Here is a 17,722-nt window from a genome sequence, read left to right on the forward strand (position 1 = left end):
AATGTAGTATTGGCAGTATTGCGCCATATGCCATCATTTTTTGAATTCAACTCCATGAGCCCCATGTTGATATCGTTTTATTCATTCATTTCAAGTCTGCATATTTTCCTTTCCAAAAACTATAAGAACTCGACATGAAGTGTTTGATCTAACTATGCTGTATTTATCATCCAGCATACATGCTAATTTTGGGTGGTTAACCATTATAAAAGAAACTAGGTCAGCCCATTGTTACTCCTTTTTTCTTCATTGGCTAACTTTATGCTGTTTTTTTCTGTCTCCTTGATAACTGCCCAATCTTCGGAGTTCATAATCAGACAATGCACATACTCAAGTGAGCTAGCTTGTGTGCACATAAAAGATATGCTATCGATTCAGATCCACCAAACTTTATCGTTACCCTTATGACCAGAATAAAATAGCATAAGTTTAGTGTACTAGACACGAATTGTTGTATCAAAAGCCTCTGAAATCCGTAAGGTGTCATATGGTCCCTGCTCTGAGTACGAGGAGAATTAGATCATAAACCACCCTAAGTCTAGCTATCGGGACTCTTTTTTTAGTTGTAGCATGTACAGTTTCTTTATTTGATTCTATTTCAGTCAATGAAGTTAGCTAGTTCTCTCATGCAGTTGAATTTTTTTTAGCCTTCTGGATCAAGAGGAGGTCGGAAGAATTGGGCCGTTGGTGGATGAGATATCTCTTGAGATATTATTCAGACGTATCCGTGGTGTTGCAGTCCTCTTATTATATTGATTAAGTAGTCTCATCGGATTTGGTTCCATATTTACTATATTAGCGATATTAGAAGTACTCTTACATATTTGGCTAAAGTGTAGCCTTGCAATATGAGTCATAGCTCTACTGCTTATGATGCTAAAGAACTCGTATCGGTACCATATCTAGTTCTGTATGTACGACATTATAAGTAGCCTTATATATTATGCTAGTATAGCCTTGCAGTATGAGTGGTATAGCTCTGTTGCGTATGATGCTAAAGAACTCGCCTTCTAAATCTGATGCAATTTAGATATAAATTCGGTTGCTGCAAATGTCCATTTGCATTTTTCTTTCTGGTGTGTTTCTGGCCGTGCGGCTGAACATTTTCTTCAAGGTGTGTTTCTGAACATTGCTCTACTGATCCCCACGGAATTAGCTTTTCTGTTTGGTTTCTGTGACCCCTGGATGTAAATTGATACTCCACCAGCTATGTGGTGGCATTGTTTGTTGGCATAATATTTGTAACGATTTACTCTCTTCATTCACTTGGTCACTTCACTTCATCAAAGAAACAAAAAACATCCTATATGACAGTAACGAGTATTAAAATAATTTGATAGTTTCTGCGTCGGGATTAGCCTAAGACATATTTATTTTGTCACCAAGATCATAGAGGAATTGACCTATCTCATGTATAAGAAATACTCCATCCGTTCATTTTTTATCATCATATTTGGTTTGTGCAACAATACCAAAATAAACATCAATTAGCACTTGATGGATGGAGATAGGACCAAGTAACTAAGGGCCTGTTTGGCACAGAGCTTAGCCAAACAGTTTCAGCTTCATCAAAAATAGGAGCGAGCTAGGTGGAGCTCTCTCACAAAATGAACTAGACTGGTGGAGCTGGGTTTAGGCAGCTCCACAACTCCACTTTAGACCTAACTTTTGGAGCTAAATTTAGGGCCTGTTTGGTACAGCTCCAACTCCTAAATTTTGCTATAGGAGTTGGGTCTGGAGTGGAGTTGTGGAGCTGCCTAAACCTAGCTCCACAACTCTAGTTCATTTTGTGAGAGAGCTCCACCCAGCTCTAGGAGGGGTGGAGCTGGAGCTGGAGCTGTGCCAAACAGGCCCTTAGGAGTTGGAGCTCTACCAAACAGAACCTAACTCTTGCTAACCCTCCAATTTATTGCTCAATCCTCTAGCACAAGAGATGAGAGAAAGGAGGAAGCCGGCAGGACGCAGGAGAGGTGTGGAAAAAAATGAAATAGGATTTGTGTTGTGTATTGGTGCGCTGTAGAACCGAATCGGTGCACCGAGTTTGTTTCACTCGATAAAATACTACACTGCGCTATGTTCAATTGTTCATAAGGTTTTCACTATGTTTCAATTGTTCATATGGTTTTCTTCAATCTCTTTTTTCTTATTTAATTTCTATCATCTTCTTTTTCCTTATTGGAAGTAAACCTTTTGCCCATCATAGATATAGGTTATAAACAGATTTGTGGTCGTCATGGGTGTGATAGTGATGATGCGTCATTCACGACGACGACCTGTACTTAGTTTCCCCTACTCTTGAAAGCTATATTTTGAGGTAATGGCAAGTCATTGTTGTACAGTTGAAAAAAAGTAGGAGCATATTTATTTAGTTTAATACTTCCTTCATCCTAATTTAATCATCACCTAAAATTTTTGAGAATTTTTTAAAATAATCATCATCTAACAAAGTGTTACTTTGTTTATTTGTGAAAATAGTAAATGTGTATCGTGCAATGTGCTGCATGCACACAACTATATACATGCAGCCAACAAAGATTAATTTCTATCGGTTCAACCCATCCAACATTTAAAGAATGAATTAATTCTCGTTGAACACAAAAAGACAAAATACCTTAATCGATGATGATTAATTTCAGAATGATGGATGTTTTGATGTACTTATTCTTGATTTTTTGCTTAGGGGATGATCAAGTTGGGATGAAGAGAGTCATATATGTTAAAATTTTCAAAGAATAACATAATGTTATAGCATAGTATGTACAGATATTTATAAAACCCAAATGTTCATAGTCAGAAGATATTTTCGGTGAATCGGGATAAGGAGATTGGAAATTAATTGTTTGACTCACTCTATCCATTCTAAAAACCAAACTTAGAAATATATATATGAAATTTGTATCAAGATTTATACTTTACGGGATGAAGAGGTTACTTTCACCTCTTAAGACCGGTAAGACGGCACTTATCATATGTCAGTCACCACGTTCCTTTGACTTCACGTCAGAGGATCCTAATTCGGCACTGATATATCAGTGACCAGGTGAGAGAGAAGCGAGTCAGACGAGCTCAATCCCTTCCCGACGGCCGGCTCGACGGCATTCCTCACACGCGAGTCGCCACTCGCCGGCGCGGCCGCTCCCTCCCCCGCACCCAGCCGGCGAGGCGAGGCTCGCCGGCCTTGCCTTCCTCCCCTCCCCCTCTCCGCCTCCAAGTTGCTCTTCCTCTCTAAGTTGCTCTTCCTGTCTCAACTCTGTTCCTCTGTTCCTAACCCCAATTTCGAATTCTAGTTCGTAACATTGGTTAAAATAGTCGAATGATTAAAATTGTCCTTGTCAGTGGTTAGATTAAAATTTTACTACCCTACTACTGCAGCAGTTAAGTGCTCATCTAAAGAATATAAGAACTTGACAAGTTGACATCAAGTGTTTGATCTGAATTCACTGTATTTATTATCTAATCTGCTTGCTTATCTTGAGTGGTTAACTATTTTACATGACACCTGGTCAGCCTGGTGTTGTTCTTTTTTCTTTTCATTGCTTCACTTTATGTAATTTTGTCTCTGTTTGGTAATCGAAATCTTCAGAGTTCACAATCAAACAATGGGCATTCTCTAGCTTGTCTGCACATAAAAGATAGGATATGTTGTTTTGTTCCCTTTATAGTAACCATATTGATTCAGATCCACCAAACTTATATTGTTTACCCTTATGACCATAATCAAATAGTGTAAGTGTGGTGCAATAGACGCATGAATTTCTGTATCAAAGGCCTATCTGTTGGGAAGCAGGAAGCTTTATCAAAGAAGTGCTCTGTTGTGAGTACAGGGAGGAGGTGATAATAAGTCACTGTTAGGATAAAACTTTTGTGAGTGATAACAAGGACAACTGCATTTGAGTCTATTATCAAATCACTGAAATTTTCTACTTATCTCATGCAGGTTTGTGCTTAGGTTGGCCGTTTTGGATCAAAGCAAAGGTTCTGAAGGTTTGGGCTGTTCTCTATTGACGTGTGCATGCAGTCTCCCTTATTATTCAGAAACGACGACAGCAGTGGCGTTGCTGTCCTCTGACTAGTCGTGTCTCATTCTCCGTACCATATTGATGCAATCTAGACATATCGTTTGCTGCAATGTCCTTTTTATGTGTTTCTGGCCGAGCGGCTGTGCGAGCCTGGATTCTTCGTTTCTGTGTTGATCTTCAGTGGCTCAGTTCAACTAGTTGGCACTTTGGCCTGCTATGTCACCAATTAATTTGTGCCTTTTATTATTAGGCCTTGTTTAGTTTCCGAAACAAAAACTTTTCACCCATCACATCCAATGTTTGGACATATGCATAAAGTATTAAATGTGGTAAAAAAAACTAATTACACAGTTTACGTGTAAATTACGAGACGAATCTTTTAAGCATAATTGCGCCGTGATTTTATAATACGGTGCTACAGTAAACATTTGCTAATAACGGATTAATTAGGCTTAATAAATTCGTCTCGCAGTTTCCTGGCGGAATTTGTAATTTGTTTTGTTATTAAACTACGTTTAATACTTCGAATGTGTGTCCGTATATCCGATGTGACAATCAAACCCAAAAATTTTCCCCAACTAAACAATGCCTTACTAGTGAAAAACGCTATGGTTGTTAACAGATGAAAATAAATAACATGAAACAAAATCTTGGCCAAATCTTGTTTGTTAAGAGAAAAATAAAGGTTTGTCAATGATAAAATAGCAGTAAATTGCACTCAGATTGAGATCATCTAATGTAAGGCATGGTTACTTATATGTGGGACCTATTCACAGGCTCACATATCAGTGACCACGTCAAGTGGGAGGCTACGTTGAACTCTCTTCGCTGCGCTGCACTACTATTTGTATCATGTACTCTCTCCGTCTAAAAAAATTTATATGAACAATTCTCTAGATTATCGTACTAGGAGAGATCATATCTACTCTTTTTTTTAGACGAAGGGAGTAGGTATACGCTTGATAATAAATAATAATATAGATAAAGGAGTTAAATAAAATATATTGCTGTTCTTGAAATATGATTTTCACCTATGCACTAGGCTTCTTAAAATAACAGTTTATTGTTATGAAACTATGTAGACGAGATTACCAAAATCAAAGCAGACAATAATTATAATATATTTTTATTATAGCATACCAGTGTAGTTGAAACTCTAAAGTTCTGAACCGTGTATATTAAAATGGACGACTGATATTGCCTATAGTTACAATGCTTCGTTCGTATGACCTGCCAATTTCACAATGACTAAGTTAGAGGGTCTTTTTTTTTCTATTGTTTAAGGAGAAATAAAAATTTGAAGTGTAATTCCGCTACAATTTTACTTGGTGAAAAAAATTTTGCCACAATTTTTCAAAGGTAGTATAGTACTCTTGCCGTTCTAAGATAAAGCATCATTTGCTAATATTACGATTTGTTTATTATTATAAGTTAAAAGTTGTCTTATTTTAAGACGGAGGGAGTATTTTCTAATAAAAGGTTTCTTACCGGGCAGATAAATCTGGGGAGAGTCGAATTAATTCATGTTAAATTTCAGTAAAATTCATACCTACTACAGCTCTGAACTTTTCTTTTTGGGGGTTCTTTCTTTACATCTGTGAGTGTCTTCGGCTCTTCGTTCTCTCACTCTCGCAGTCTCACTTCACCCTATCGCAGTCGACGCTTCGGCTCGTCGCCACTCGCGGCGCCCGCGCACGCCACCTGTTCGACGGAGCGCCCCGCCCGGCCGGCCGCGCCATGGCGAGCGGCGGGGACCGCATCAGCGACCTCCCAGAGGACGTCCTCCACCACGTCCTCTCCCTCCTGCCGTCGCGCGACGCGGTGCGGACCTGCGTGCTCGCCCAGCGCGGTGCGGACCCTCTGGAGGTCCGTGCCCGCCGTCCGCGTCGCCGGCGCCAGGGGGTGGGCCAGCGCCGACGCGTTCGTCCTCTTCGTCGACCGCCTGCTCCGCCTCCGCCGCGGCCGCGCGGCCCTGGACACCTGCGACCTCGACCTCAGGTTCGACGGGCCCTTCCCCGGCGGGGAGCGGCATGGCAACCGCTGGATCCGCCGCGCCCTTCGCCGCCAGGTCCGGGGGCTCCGGTTCCTCCTCTCCACCGTCCCCCGGGTCCCCTTGCCGCTCCCCGATTCGCCCCTCGTCTCCGACAGCCTCACAACCCTAGAGCTCAAGGGTGTACTGGGAAACAACCAAGTTCTTGATTTCTCGAGCTGTCCATCACTTGTGGATCTCAAGATGGAGGATTGCTACGTTGGTGGCCTGGAAATGTGGTCTCCAACCGTGAGGAATCTGAGCATGAGATACTGCTTCTTCTACTCGAATTATCGCGCCCGGATTGATTTCCCTAGCCTTGTCTCCTTCAAGTTCAATAAAAATTTGGGGAGGACTCCATTGCTCGAAAGGATGCCTTCTTTAGCAACCGCGACAGTTAGGCTTGATCATTTCTGTGACGACCGATGTAGCAATGGCCGCTATGATGATTGTGGGGATGCTGAATGCAAGGGTTGTCATGATTATTATGCGCCCAGTGACTACGGCTGCGTGTTTCTTGAAGGCTTGACTGAAGCTAAAGACTTGAAGTTGTCAGCTTATTCTGATGTGGTATGCTTGCAGTTGCCTCTCTCGTAACTCCTAGCATTATCTTGAGTTTTATCACTTGTGCTGTAACCATCCATAACTAAATTACGTTGACACCTGACTTCATGCATAAGCGTATTTCATTTGTTCCTATCGAATCATCACATATGAACCTAATATTTTGTGACTGTCATGCTATATCATTACAGAAAGTTTTGCAATTTCTTACATAACTAGATAACTAGTAATTGGTGACTGCTTTAAATTGTGGCATGTCTTATTCAGTTTGGCAATCTTATGGATATTTCTCATAAAATAGATGAACCTACAATGGAGATGAACTATAAACCTTTTTTCATCAGATGTTCTTTATGACATGATCGCTATTTGTATTTGAACTTTTCTTTGGTATATTTGTTATTTGATCTTGTGTCCTTGCATTTTGTGTAGTATCTTTTCAACAGGGATTTAAAGTGTTGCTCTATATTTAGCAAGTTGAAGAATTTAGTTCTGAATGCATGGTTTGTGGCTCCTGACCTCAGTGCATTAACTTGGTTTCTCCAATATGCACCACTTCTTGAAAGGCTTACTCTTAAGGTTTCAGAGGTATTACTAATTTACTATATTTTGTACATGTACGTTCTGCTTGATTTAATTAGTTGAATATTTGCTGGCTTCAGGTACCCAACAATTTAGTGGAAACCGAGGGAAGTTACAGTCAATTGGAACAATCTTTTGCAGCTAGCCATCTTCAAATAGTTGAAATCAAATGCAAAGAGGTTCATGGAATTATTCGCAAAATTTTGGAGGTCTTGAATGCCAATGGCATACCGCTAGAGAAAATTAGTATTCGATGTTCTGGACGTGAGTTATTTATGAACACCCATGTTTCCTATTATGCAGTTATCAATATGTGTTATAAATCCAAGTACTGTCAATAGTCAAATGTTATAAGTTCTGACTTAGTTAAAACACACAATGAGTATTTCTGAATTTAACAAGTGTTTTCTTTATCATGCATGCACTATCTATTGAAACTTTTGTAAATGCTCTCATGTTTTTACTGATGCAAGTATCAACATTTAAAAGCGTTATCTTCCTATTCAGCCCATTTAGATTGAATCTGCGGTCATGCAGATCCTGCTCAAGTGCTGATACAAACAAATGTGAACATTTAATTCTGTTTCTGTAGTAAAGCTATGCTTGCCCTTTTGTGTGTCGAATATGCTTTGTCTCACTGCATATTTACTACATCTCATATAAAATTTAGTTTTTTCTCCACTGTTATACTTATTTATACATGCTCTATCAAGTAAGCGTTCAAAATATTTTGGCATCATATTTTAATTACATACTTTTAACTTTGTAATATTTAGATGGTTTTGCATGCTGGGTCAGGTGATGTTCTAAGAAAATTCTATGGATAATTTCAAGTAAACTAATTTTCTCATTTATCTATAAAAGGACCTCTCCTCTCTGAGTTGACTGTTTTTTTTACAGGCTTTAAGTTTGTGTGTACTGGTATCGACTCGGAGAATTAACAAGACCCAGGCTGTTCATGGTTGTAGTATGCCTTTGATAGAACATGTCTGCAGCTAGATGATATCCCACGCATTACTGCGGGAATCTATAGAAACAATTTTTTGTTGAAATTCGAGTTGATGAAAACAATTGGTAGAACGGTATGATAGAGCTAGAAGATGTATGTATGAATTGAAGGCAAATATGCAATAATAATGGTGATAAATTGCGATAAAGTTGGTGATGTATAATTTGAATAAGATGGTTGGAATGGTAAGATAATCTAATATTTTGATGGTAGATTAAATAGAGTTTTAGATGGGTAGAGCAAGGATTAATGGCGCTCTTTAATTGATGGGGAAGTGAAGTGGACTTTCGTCTAACGACTATAAAGACCCATCGATTGACGTGGCTAAACGTGAAGCTTGCTTGTGGTTACACTTGTTTAGAAAGTATTGATTAGCAATGGATCATGTGTGTACATGATATTGTCGATTAGCAATGGATTCTGCATTTGTGAGTTGAAATGGATCCGAATTGTTGTCTGTCTTTATGTATGGATTTGCGAGTTGAATTAGATTTTTTGCTCTGCTGCATTATTATTATTGCTACTACTATTACTTTAATAGTCTGTGAATGTCTGTCTTTATAATGAGAAAATTAGTTTACTTAGGAAATGATCCATAGAATTTCCTTTGATAGGAAGAACATCACCTGGCCTAGCATGCAAAATAGATCTAATTATTGCAAAGTTAAAAGGATGTTACTATAGTATGGTACCAAAATATTTTGAGTGCTTGATTAAGCTTTCACGGTTGACAAGTATAATAGTGCTCACATTAAAATTAAGAAAAAAACCAAGGGGCATGTAAGTTTGAGCTGGCGCTGCAGCTGCAGCCGCGGTATGCCGGTATCCAGCAGCAAAACCTCTGCTGTGGCTGTGCAGCTGCAAACCGCACCAAGCTAAGCTGAGCACCCCCGTGTTCTTCCCCCTTCTTTCCAACTCACCTCCCTCTTTTTCCACGTGCACGCTTTTCAAACTGCCTTTTCTATAGGAAAGTTGCTTTAAAAATCATATCAATCTGTTTTTCAAGTTTTTTAGGCTAATACTTAATTAATCACGCGTTAATGTGCAACACTGTTTTCCCGAACTCAGCCTAAATAGTAAAGGTGCAGTGTTCAACACACACAAGGGAACACAGCTTCACTAAAGGATCAGATATTCAAATATTGTTTGTATAAGCATTTGAGAAGGATCTATATGGCAGCAGGTTCAACCAAAATGGGCTAGTCCTAAAAAATAAAATCAAAATCACAATGGGCTGAATTGGAGGATAATATGTGCATTTTGTTGACATTTCCATCAGTAAAAACAGTAGAACATGCACAAAAGTATCAACAGATAGTACATGTAAGACATAGCAAACAAAATTCAGAAATACTCAATGCATACTGTGATTAAGTCAGAACTTATATATAACTATGGACAGTGCTTGGCTCTACAACACATATTGACAACTGCATAATAAGAAGCATGGGCGTTCATAGATAACTCACAGCCAGAACATCGGATACTAATTTTCTCAAGTGGTACACCATTGGCATTCAAGACCTTCAAAATTTTGAGAATAATCCCATCAACCTCTCTGCAATAGATTTCAACTATTTGAAGATGGCTAGCTGCAAATGGTTGTTCCAATTGATTGAAACTTCCATCCATTCCCACTAAATTTTTGGGTACCTGATGCCAACAAATACTTTACTAAACAGATCAAAGCAGGACATACATGTACAAAATATAGTAATACCTTTGAAACTCTAAGAAAAAGCCTTTCAAGAAGAGGTGCGTGTTGGAGAAACCAAGCTAGTGCACTGAGGTCAGGAGCCACAAACCATGCATTCAGAAACAAAGTCTTTAACTTGCTAAATGTAGAGCACCACTTTAAATCCCTGTTGAAAAGATACTGCACATAATGCAAGGTCACAAGATCAAATAACGAATTTACCAAAGAAAAGTTAAAATACAAACAGTAATCATATACTAATGAACGTCTGGTGAAAAAGGTTTTATAATTCATCTCTTCTGTATGTTCATCTAATGTGTACAAAAGTATCCTAAGATTGGCGCAATTCAAATCAGTTAGCAATCACTATCTATCTGGTTCTGTAAGAAATTGCAAAACTTTCAATTATGCTGTAGCATGACAATCATGAACAATTAGGTTGAAGTGTGATTATTTGAAAGGAACAAATGAAATAAGCTTATGCATGAAGTCATATGCCAATGTAATTTTAGCTATGGCTACATCACAAGAAGTGATAAAACTCAAGATAATGCTACGAGTTACGAGAGAAGAAGCTGCAAGCATACCACTTTAGAATAAGCTAACAAAGTCAAATCCGTAGCTTCCGTCAAGCCTTCGAGAAACACGCAGTCGTATTCATCAGGCCTATAATAATCATGACAACCCTTACAACCAGCATCCCCGCAATCATCGTACCAACCATTTGCGCATCGGTCATGACAGAAATGATCAAGCCTAACCGCCGCGGTTGCCAACGAAGGCATCGTTTCGAGCAACGGAGTCCTCCCGGTATTTGTATTGAACTTGAAGGTGACAAGGCTAGGGAAATCCATCCTGGTGCGATAGTCGCAGTAGAAGACGCAGTATGTCATGCTCAGATGCTTCAACGATGGAGACCACATTTCCAGGCCACCAACGTAGCAATCCTTCATCTTGAGATCCACCAGCGAAGGACAGCTCGAGAAATCAAGAACCTGGTCGTTCCCCTGGACACCCCTCAGCTCTAGGGTTGTGAGGTTGTGGGAGACGAGGGGCGAGTCCGAGAGCGGGATGGGCACCCGGGGGTGGGTGGAGACGGCGAACCGGAGCGCCCGGACCTGGCGGCGAAGGGCGCGGCGGATCCAGGTGTCGCCCTGCAGCTCCTCGCCGGGGAAGGCGCCGTCGAATCTGAGGTCGAAGTCGCAGGCGTCCAGCGCCGCGCCGCCGCGGCGGAGGCGGAGCAGGCTGTCGACGAAGCGGGCGAGCGCGTCGAAGCTGGCCCACCCCCTGGCGCCGGCGACGCGGACGGCGGGCACGGACCTCCAGAGGTCGCGCCAGCGGCGGGCGAGCGCGCAGGTCCGCACCGCGTCCCGCGACGGCAGGAGGGAGAGGCCGGGCTCTTCCTTTGCCGGCGGGGCTTTCCGTCGAACAGGTGGCGTGCGCCGCCGCGGCGAGTGCTATCGATTAGAATGATTGATAGACAGGAGAGTGGAGAATGGAGAATAATCCCTCCGTTTTAAAATGTTCGACACCGTTGACTTTTTAAGTATATATTTGACCGTTCGTCTTATTAAAAAGAATTTGTGAAATATGTAAAACTACATGTGTACATGAACGTATATTTAACAATGAATCAGATGATATGAAAAGAATAAATAAATATTTAAATTTTTTGAATAAGACGAATGGTCAAACACGTACTTAAAAAGTTAACGGTGTCAAATATTTTGAAACGGAGGGAGTACAAGACAGTGACGAGGTAATTTTAAGGCTACGAAAGAATTTTAGTGATATATCACACGGATTAATTCAATTCTCTCAAAATATCTCTAAATTCCTCCGGTGCAGAACAAATATCACACGAATTAATTCAATTTGCGCCGAATTACTTCATAATTTTCCATTGTTCCTCTGTTGCAAAGAAAACCTCTCAGCAAAAATTATATTGAAATAACCACAAAATGATAGCTGTACTCCCCTGTAACAGGGGAAAACAACGAAAGGAAAATATCGGTAGTCTATTTTAACATGTACGGTTTAGATTTTAGTTTATAGTGTTATATTGAAATATATTTGTTATTCGTTACCAAAAAAATATGTTTGTTATTAGGGAAATTTTGATATAGAACTTTGTGGCATTTTTTCCTCTGTAAAATACAAATAAAAATATAGTTTCTTTGTCACGGGATAATCCGTTTTGTTGATAATTAGATAAAAAACAATGGTCCTATTACTCATTTAACGTAGGGGCCTTCTCTACAGTACTTTGGTAAAAATTGGAGAGGCAAAATTTTCGAAGCACTACTGACCTGGCCAAGTGGCAAGCCAGTGTTTTATATTTTCGATTAAAATTGTTAAAATTCCATGTCATACCTTTCCCTTGAAAAAAAATCAATTTTTAATCTATGAAAAGTTATTAAATTCTTATCTTTTTTTATTCAATTTATCAAAAAATCAGATATTTCCATTATAGTGGTCCCCAAATTGTTTTTGGTTTTCACAATTTGGAACGAGTTTTGAATTTTGCAAAAAAAAAAAAAGAATTGCTTACATTCAACCCATATTTCTTCACATTTCTATTATTTACATTATTTTTTTTCAAAATTTCAGAAGTTCCCATTCTACTGTTCCCATGATTTTTTTCCTCAATTTTTGAAACAAAAAATAACCAGTTTGGGCGTGCAAGTTGGCACTTGGCTAAAAGTGTGATTTTTAAAAATCCTATAAGCGTAATGCCCATGCATTATGTGAGTGATGATCCCTGGGAGTGGTCTCCTCGTTCTTGAAAATCATTTGTTACGTTCCTACAATACTTCCTATGATATTAGGATGAACCCACATGTTTCTTTGTTGCGGCCAGGGCCATCCTGGGCGTGAGCGAGACAGGGCCCAAAAAATTTGGGATCCAAAATTTTATATATATTAATCCATACTAATATTTTCTGAGTTCTGATATGTTTAGGATTAATTTCTCTCTTACTGCTTCATTGAATTTACTTGGTTCGGTGATAATTATAGCTACACTGAAGAACTATATACCTCATGACAGTGATGTGAACGTATCATCCAGAAAATAACAATTTCATTTTTCCACTTAATTAGTGAGAAGAACTGAATTGGTGCAGCTATTTTTCTTTTACCTAGCTAGATCGTCATATGCGTGTGAGCTTTTTTTCATAGCTTTAGCTGTCATATAAGGCCTCATTTTATATCTTGTACCGGACCTCCATATTTTTGGGGGACGGCCCTGGCTGTGGATGTGATGCTATGAGTCCACCATACGCGGTGACGAATCCAAAAGAAATAGCAGGTTCTGCACAAACTAGACAAGGTGCAAACTCCTTTTCATTACATATTTAGGGATTGAAGGGATGATAAGAAGATTTCTTTCCAAGAATGACTAGAAGTGGAAAAAAAAATCCTAGGCTGTTTTTGTAGTACTGATTTTCTTTAACAAATACGAAGTATTTCTCTAATCCTGCTGCGTGGTGCGGTGGAAAATGGAAAGGTTGAACATGCAAATTTTGGTATTGTTCGGTGTTTCAAAACCATGCATATAGTTCACCTCCACACAGAGAGATGAGCCCTTTTAAATGATAGCTTCTCATTAAACAATATCAGTTGTTTCCACTATTTTTACACAGTAAGTTGGATTTTACACGAGCTGAAGCTGTTGAAACATACTTATGCCTCTTTCTTTTATACAAACATAGCCATGCCTTAACATAATGTTTTATTTAATATAACCTTTCTTCAGAATAGAAGGGAACCAAATTTAACATGACATTTTATCCATGGCGGCCACGATGTCATTTGCAATATTTTTCGCATCCATGGCAATACCGGCCAATCCTCTCCTAGCAAACCCAGCACAATACAACCCATTTTCACCTCTCCAATGATTTGGAAAATAATTTTTAGGGAAACTATCGTCTTTAAACATGCTTTCACCATTCTGCAACCGATAAAAAAGGATTATCCTTTTGTAATAACGAAACAAAATCATGCATAATGCAACAAAATATATTATTGTGTAAACAAATAGAATTAAAAAAGAAGAGAGAAGAGTTTAAAGCAATATCCATAATCTTTATACCTTTAGCCATGTATTAACTGTGCTTTTGTAACCTGTCGCAAATACAATGGCGTCAAATGAATTTTGCCTCCCACCATGAAATTCAACACTGTTTGTATTTATATTCCTTGGAACACCTAATAGAGATATGAAAAGAAATGGTGTAAAGTCTGAACATCAATTGAGGCTAGAAACTTCACAAGCACTACCAACTTAATTTTGTATCTAAAGAGTGTAGATGCATGATTACTTTGATAACTCCTCCTTTGATTAATCTTGCAGTGCCAACATCAATAACGGCAGACCGGCCTGTTTGTGACTTGAGTAAGAGAGGACCCATTTTAGGCCTCATAATACCATGTTTTGACAAGTCTCCGAAATAGAAATTTGCCGCCATTACAAGAAGAGAGTCCACTGTTGTCACATTTAGCCCTAAATTTTGCACCATTGTCATCCCATACCATATTAGTTCTTTGGTCATTATGTGTACCTGTATTTAGGTGCCACAAAACCATTAGATGACCATTATATTAGGAAAAAGTTTTTATCTATAGAAAGATACAACATGACAGTTTCGGATAAACATTTAGATATAATCACATTCCTCATTTATAGTATCTACATGCAAATGTAGAACCAAAGATAAAATACTACATGAATAAATTCTAATTACGAATCAATAATGGAATTAATGTATTCCATCATTGCTTGAACAATAAACAAGAAACATATATAGGTTTGAACACATAATGGAGTGTAATGCAAGATAAACAAATATGTTGTACATACCGGGCTACGAACAACTATGGAGGTGTGGGCTCCATGCGTGGCAAGGTCATAAGCGATCTCCATGCCAGAATTCCCGGCACCTACCACAAGCACACTCTTCCCGGTATAGGCTCTCCCGGACTTGTAAGCCGACGAGTGAATGGCTTCTCCCTCGAACCTGCTGAGGCCAGGAATTGGTGGAATGCTTGCCGCACTGTTCTCGCCAGCGGCCACAACAAGGAACTGTGTAGCAAGCCTTGCCACAACACTAGTGTCCATGTCTCGTACTAGCACGACCCATTGGTTCTTACCTCTATCATGTATTGCTGACTCAATAGCAGTGTGGTACCTTGGCCGTATCCCAAACTGGTCAGCATAGCTATCTAGGTACTCCACAAACATATCCCTAGGAACGTACGTCGGCGTGCCCGCCGGATACGCCATGTGTGGCAGCTCGCAGAACTCCTTGGCGAGGTGTAGCTTGAGGCGGTCGTAGGCACGGTGGCGCCACAACGACGCGGTGCTGGACTCACGCTCGACAATGATGTATGGCACATGCCGCTGTGCGAGGCACGCCGCCGTTGCTAGGCCTGCTGGCCCCGCACCAACGATGAGAACAACCACGTCCTCCATAGCATTCATTGCTAGGTAATCACGTAGTAGGATGTAACTAGTGAGCAGAAGTAGCGAGAAGTGTAGGTAGTAGTGTTTTTGTGGTACATGCTAATGAGGGTTACAGGAGGTATATGTAGCATGGAAATTGGAACAGATTCACATTGCTAATAGCAGATAATTCTTTTTTTATCCCATTTGGATGAAATTCTGGATAAATCCGTTGCATGCATTAAATGCGGCCAAATGCCATATAAGTTATAATTCTTGTATAGTTGCGTTTATATCTCAAAATTGTGTTATAATGTGAACTTGGAAAATATAGTGACAAAGGCGTGTTCAAACACATTAATTAATTTCTAATAATGGTTGTAAGTCAAGGAGAATGGACGTGCCTGTATAGGCAACAAAAGTTATTTGTTTAGGCTAGAGAAAAAAGTATGGGACGCTTTCACACCATTGTTTTAGGAATTACCGTTGGATATATGTATTCTCTTTGTTTCTAAATTTACAGACTTAAAGCTGCCGATCGTATAGGACTATTTTACATTGTAACACAAATTGACATGTACCATATTTTTATTTAATCATCAACCCACTGCACCTTAATGAGCATACATGGACTTTAGGCTTTGGTTGACAAGAAAGGTGACTGAAATAATGAACTTAGCTCGTATCGAATACTTGTCTGTTGTCTCGTACAAATGTACAACCGACGGTACGAATGTAAAAGTTGCTCACAAACGAGAACATACATGCAAGTAGACTGAGCGTGCCTTGCTAAACATGACGGACACACAAAGGCTATAAGAATGTGATATATATTCATTAAACATGACTGAGGAATATGAATGATTTTATGGTCCGATACTAGATAGATTTAGGGCACCTTTGATTTGGAGGAAAAACATAGGAATTTTAGAGGATTTCAATCCTATAGGAAAATTTTTAATGAAGCCCTTTGAAACAAAGGATTGAATCCTATCTAAGGGCCCCTCTGTTTCAATCCTTAGGGCTCCTTTGATTTGGAGGAAAAACATAGGAATTTTAGAGGATTTCAATCGTATAGGAAAATTTCCTATGAAGCCCTTTGAAACAAAGGATTGGATCATATCCAATCCTTTGAAATTCCTATGAAATGGACAATCCTATAGAGATTTTGGAGGAAATTTAGCAAGAGCTTCAACCTCTTGCTAACTTTCCTTTGAGTCTATCTCTCTCATCCAATTCCTGTGTTTTTCCTATGGTTCAATCAAACGGTCATTCTTATGTTTTTCCTGCGTTTTGCAGTCCTCTGTTTTAGGGCCCCTTTGAATCGCAGGGTTGAAAAAATGAAGGAATAGGAAAAACACAGGATTCTGATAGGAATTGAAGTGTAAAACAGAGGATTGCAAAACACAGGAAAAACACAGGAATAGTTGTTTGATTGGAGTGCAGGAAAAACACAGGAATCGGATGAGAGAGATAGCCTCAAAGGGAATTTTCCAAGAGGTTAGAGCTCTTGCTATATTTCCTCTAAAATCCACATATAATGTGCCATTCCATAGGAATTTCATAGGATTTAGAAAACTTCAATCCTTTGAATCAAAGGGCCAAGTAGGAAAATTTCATGTAGGATTTGAATCCTATGAAATTCCTAGATAAATCCTTTGATTCAAAGGGGCCCTTACACTTACATTCTTATCAAAATCCTACGTTTTTCCTATTCCTACGTTTTCTTAATCCTGCGATTCAAAGGGGCCCTTAGATAGGATTCAATCCTTTGCTTCCAAGGGTTTCATAGGAAATTTTCCTATAGGATTGAAATCCTCTAAAATTCCTATGTTTTTCCTCCAAATCAAAGGGGCCCTACATTCTATCAAAATCTTAAGTTTTTCCTATTCCTACGTTTTCTTAATCCCGCGATTCAAAGGGGCCCTTAGTACATTACCTCATATGCCTGATACAACATTAGTGAAAAATTTCTTGAATTATATACCCATAACTAAAGGAGAAATTTGGGATTACACCATCATCAAAAGTGGCTTCGTGGCCAAATGCCACTACTTAAAAAGAATTTAATAAAATATCACTCTCAACCAGACACATCCTGGACAAAATTACCCTTGGGCTCTACTTCCTTCCTTCATCGCCGTTGTTCTTGCCGACGGCTATTACGCGCCATATCTGTGGCTTCCTGGCTGTCACCGACATGTACGTCATCTGCTGCTGAAATATCTTGAGATTGACGAAGTCAACACGGACGCCTCACTGTCAAGGTTTGTCGATAGGTACCACCGAAAGAACAATTTAATTGTAAATACGAGCATCCGTGTAAGTCTACGACTTGAACCTGGGTGAGCTGATTTCATAATAATAAGAAACCTAA

General features: G+C 39.4%; 2 protein-coding genes and 1 pseudogene across 2 annotated transcripts in view; 1 reads left to right on the forward strand and 2 right to left on the reverse strand.

Moving 5' to 3' along the window:
- The window catches only part of LOC127754676 (MEIOTIC F-BOX protein MOF-like), a 41,496-nt gene extending 29,693 nt beyond the window's left edge, over positions 1 to 11,803 (reverse strand). Inside the window, exons 1-2 of the mRNA XM_052280246.1 lie at positions 11,789 to 11,803; positions 10,741 to 11,356 (exon numbers count right to left, since the gene is read on the reverse strand). Of these exons, the coding sequence (XP_052136206.1) occupies positions 10,741 to 11,356; positions 11,789 to 11,803 (631 nt within the window). The remainder of the gene's footprint in view (positions 1 to 10,740; positions 11,357 to 11,788) is intronic.
- LOC127754560 (MEIOTIC F-BOX protein MOF-like) lies at positions 5,630 to 9,584 on the forward strand (annotated as a pseudogene).
- A 1,871-nt stretch (positions 11,804 to 13,674) lies between the features above and the next one.
- On the reverse strand, positions 13,675 to 15,375 carry LOC127754677 (probable indole-3-pyruvate monooxygenase YUCCA10). The gene is made up of 4 exons (XM_052280247.1): positions 14,764 to 15,375; positions 14,184 to 14,464; positions 13,996 to 14,101; positions 13,675 to 13,854 (listed from the first exon to the last, which is right to left on the reverse strand). The coding sequence occupies exons 1-4, from the start codon at positions 15,373 to 15,375 to the stop codon at positions 13,675 to 13,677; spliced, it is 1,179 nt and encodes a 392-aa protein (XP_052136207.1).
- Between the last annotated feature and the right edge of the window lie 2,347 nt (positions 15,376 to 17,722).

The sequence above is a fragment of the Oryza glaberrima genome, chromosome 11, assembly GCF_000147395.1.
Source record: "Oryza glaberrima chromosome 11, OglaRS2, whole genome shotgun sequence".
Classification (NCBI taxonomy): Eukaryota; Viridiplantae; Streptophyta; class Magnoliopsida; order Poales; family Poaceae; genus Oryza; species Oryza glaberrima.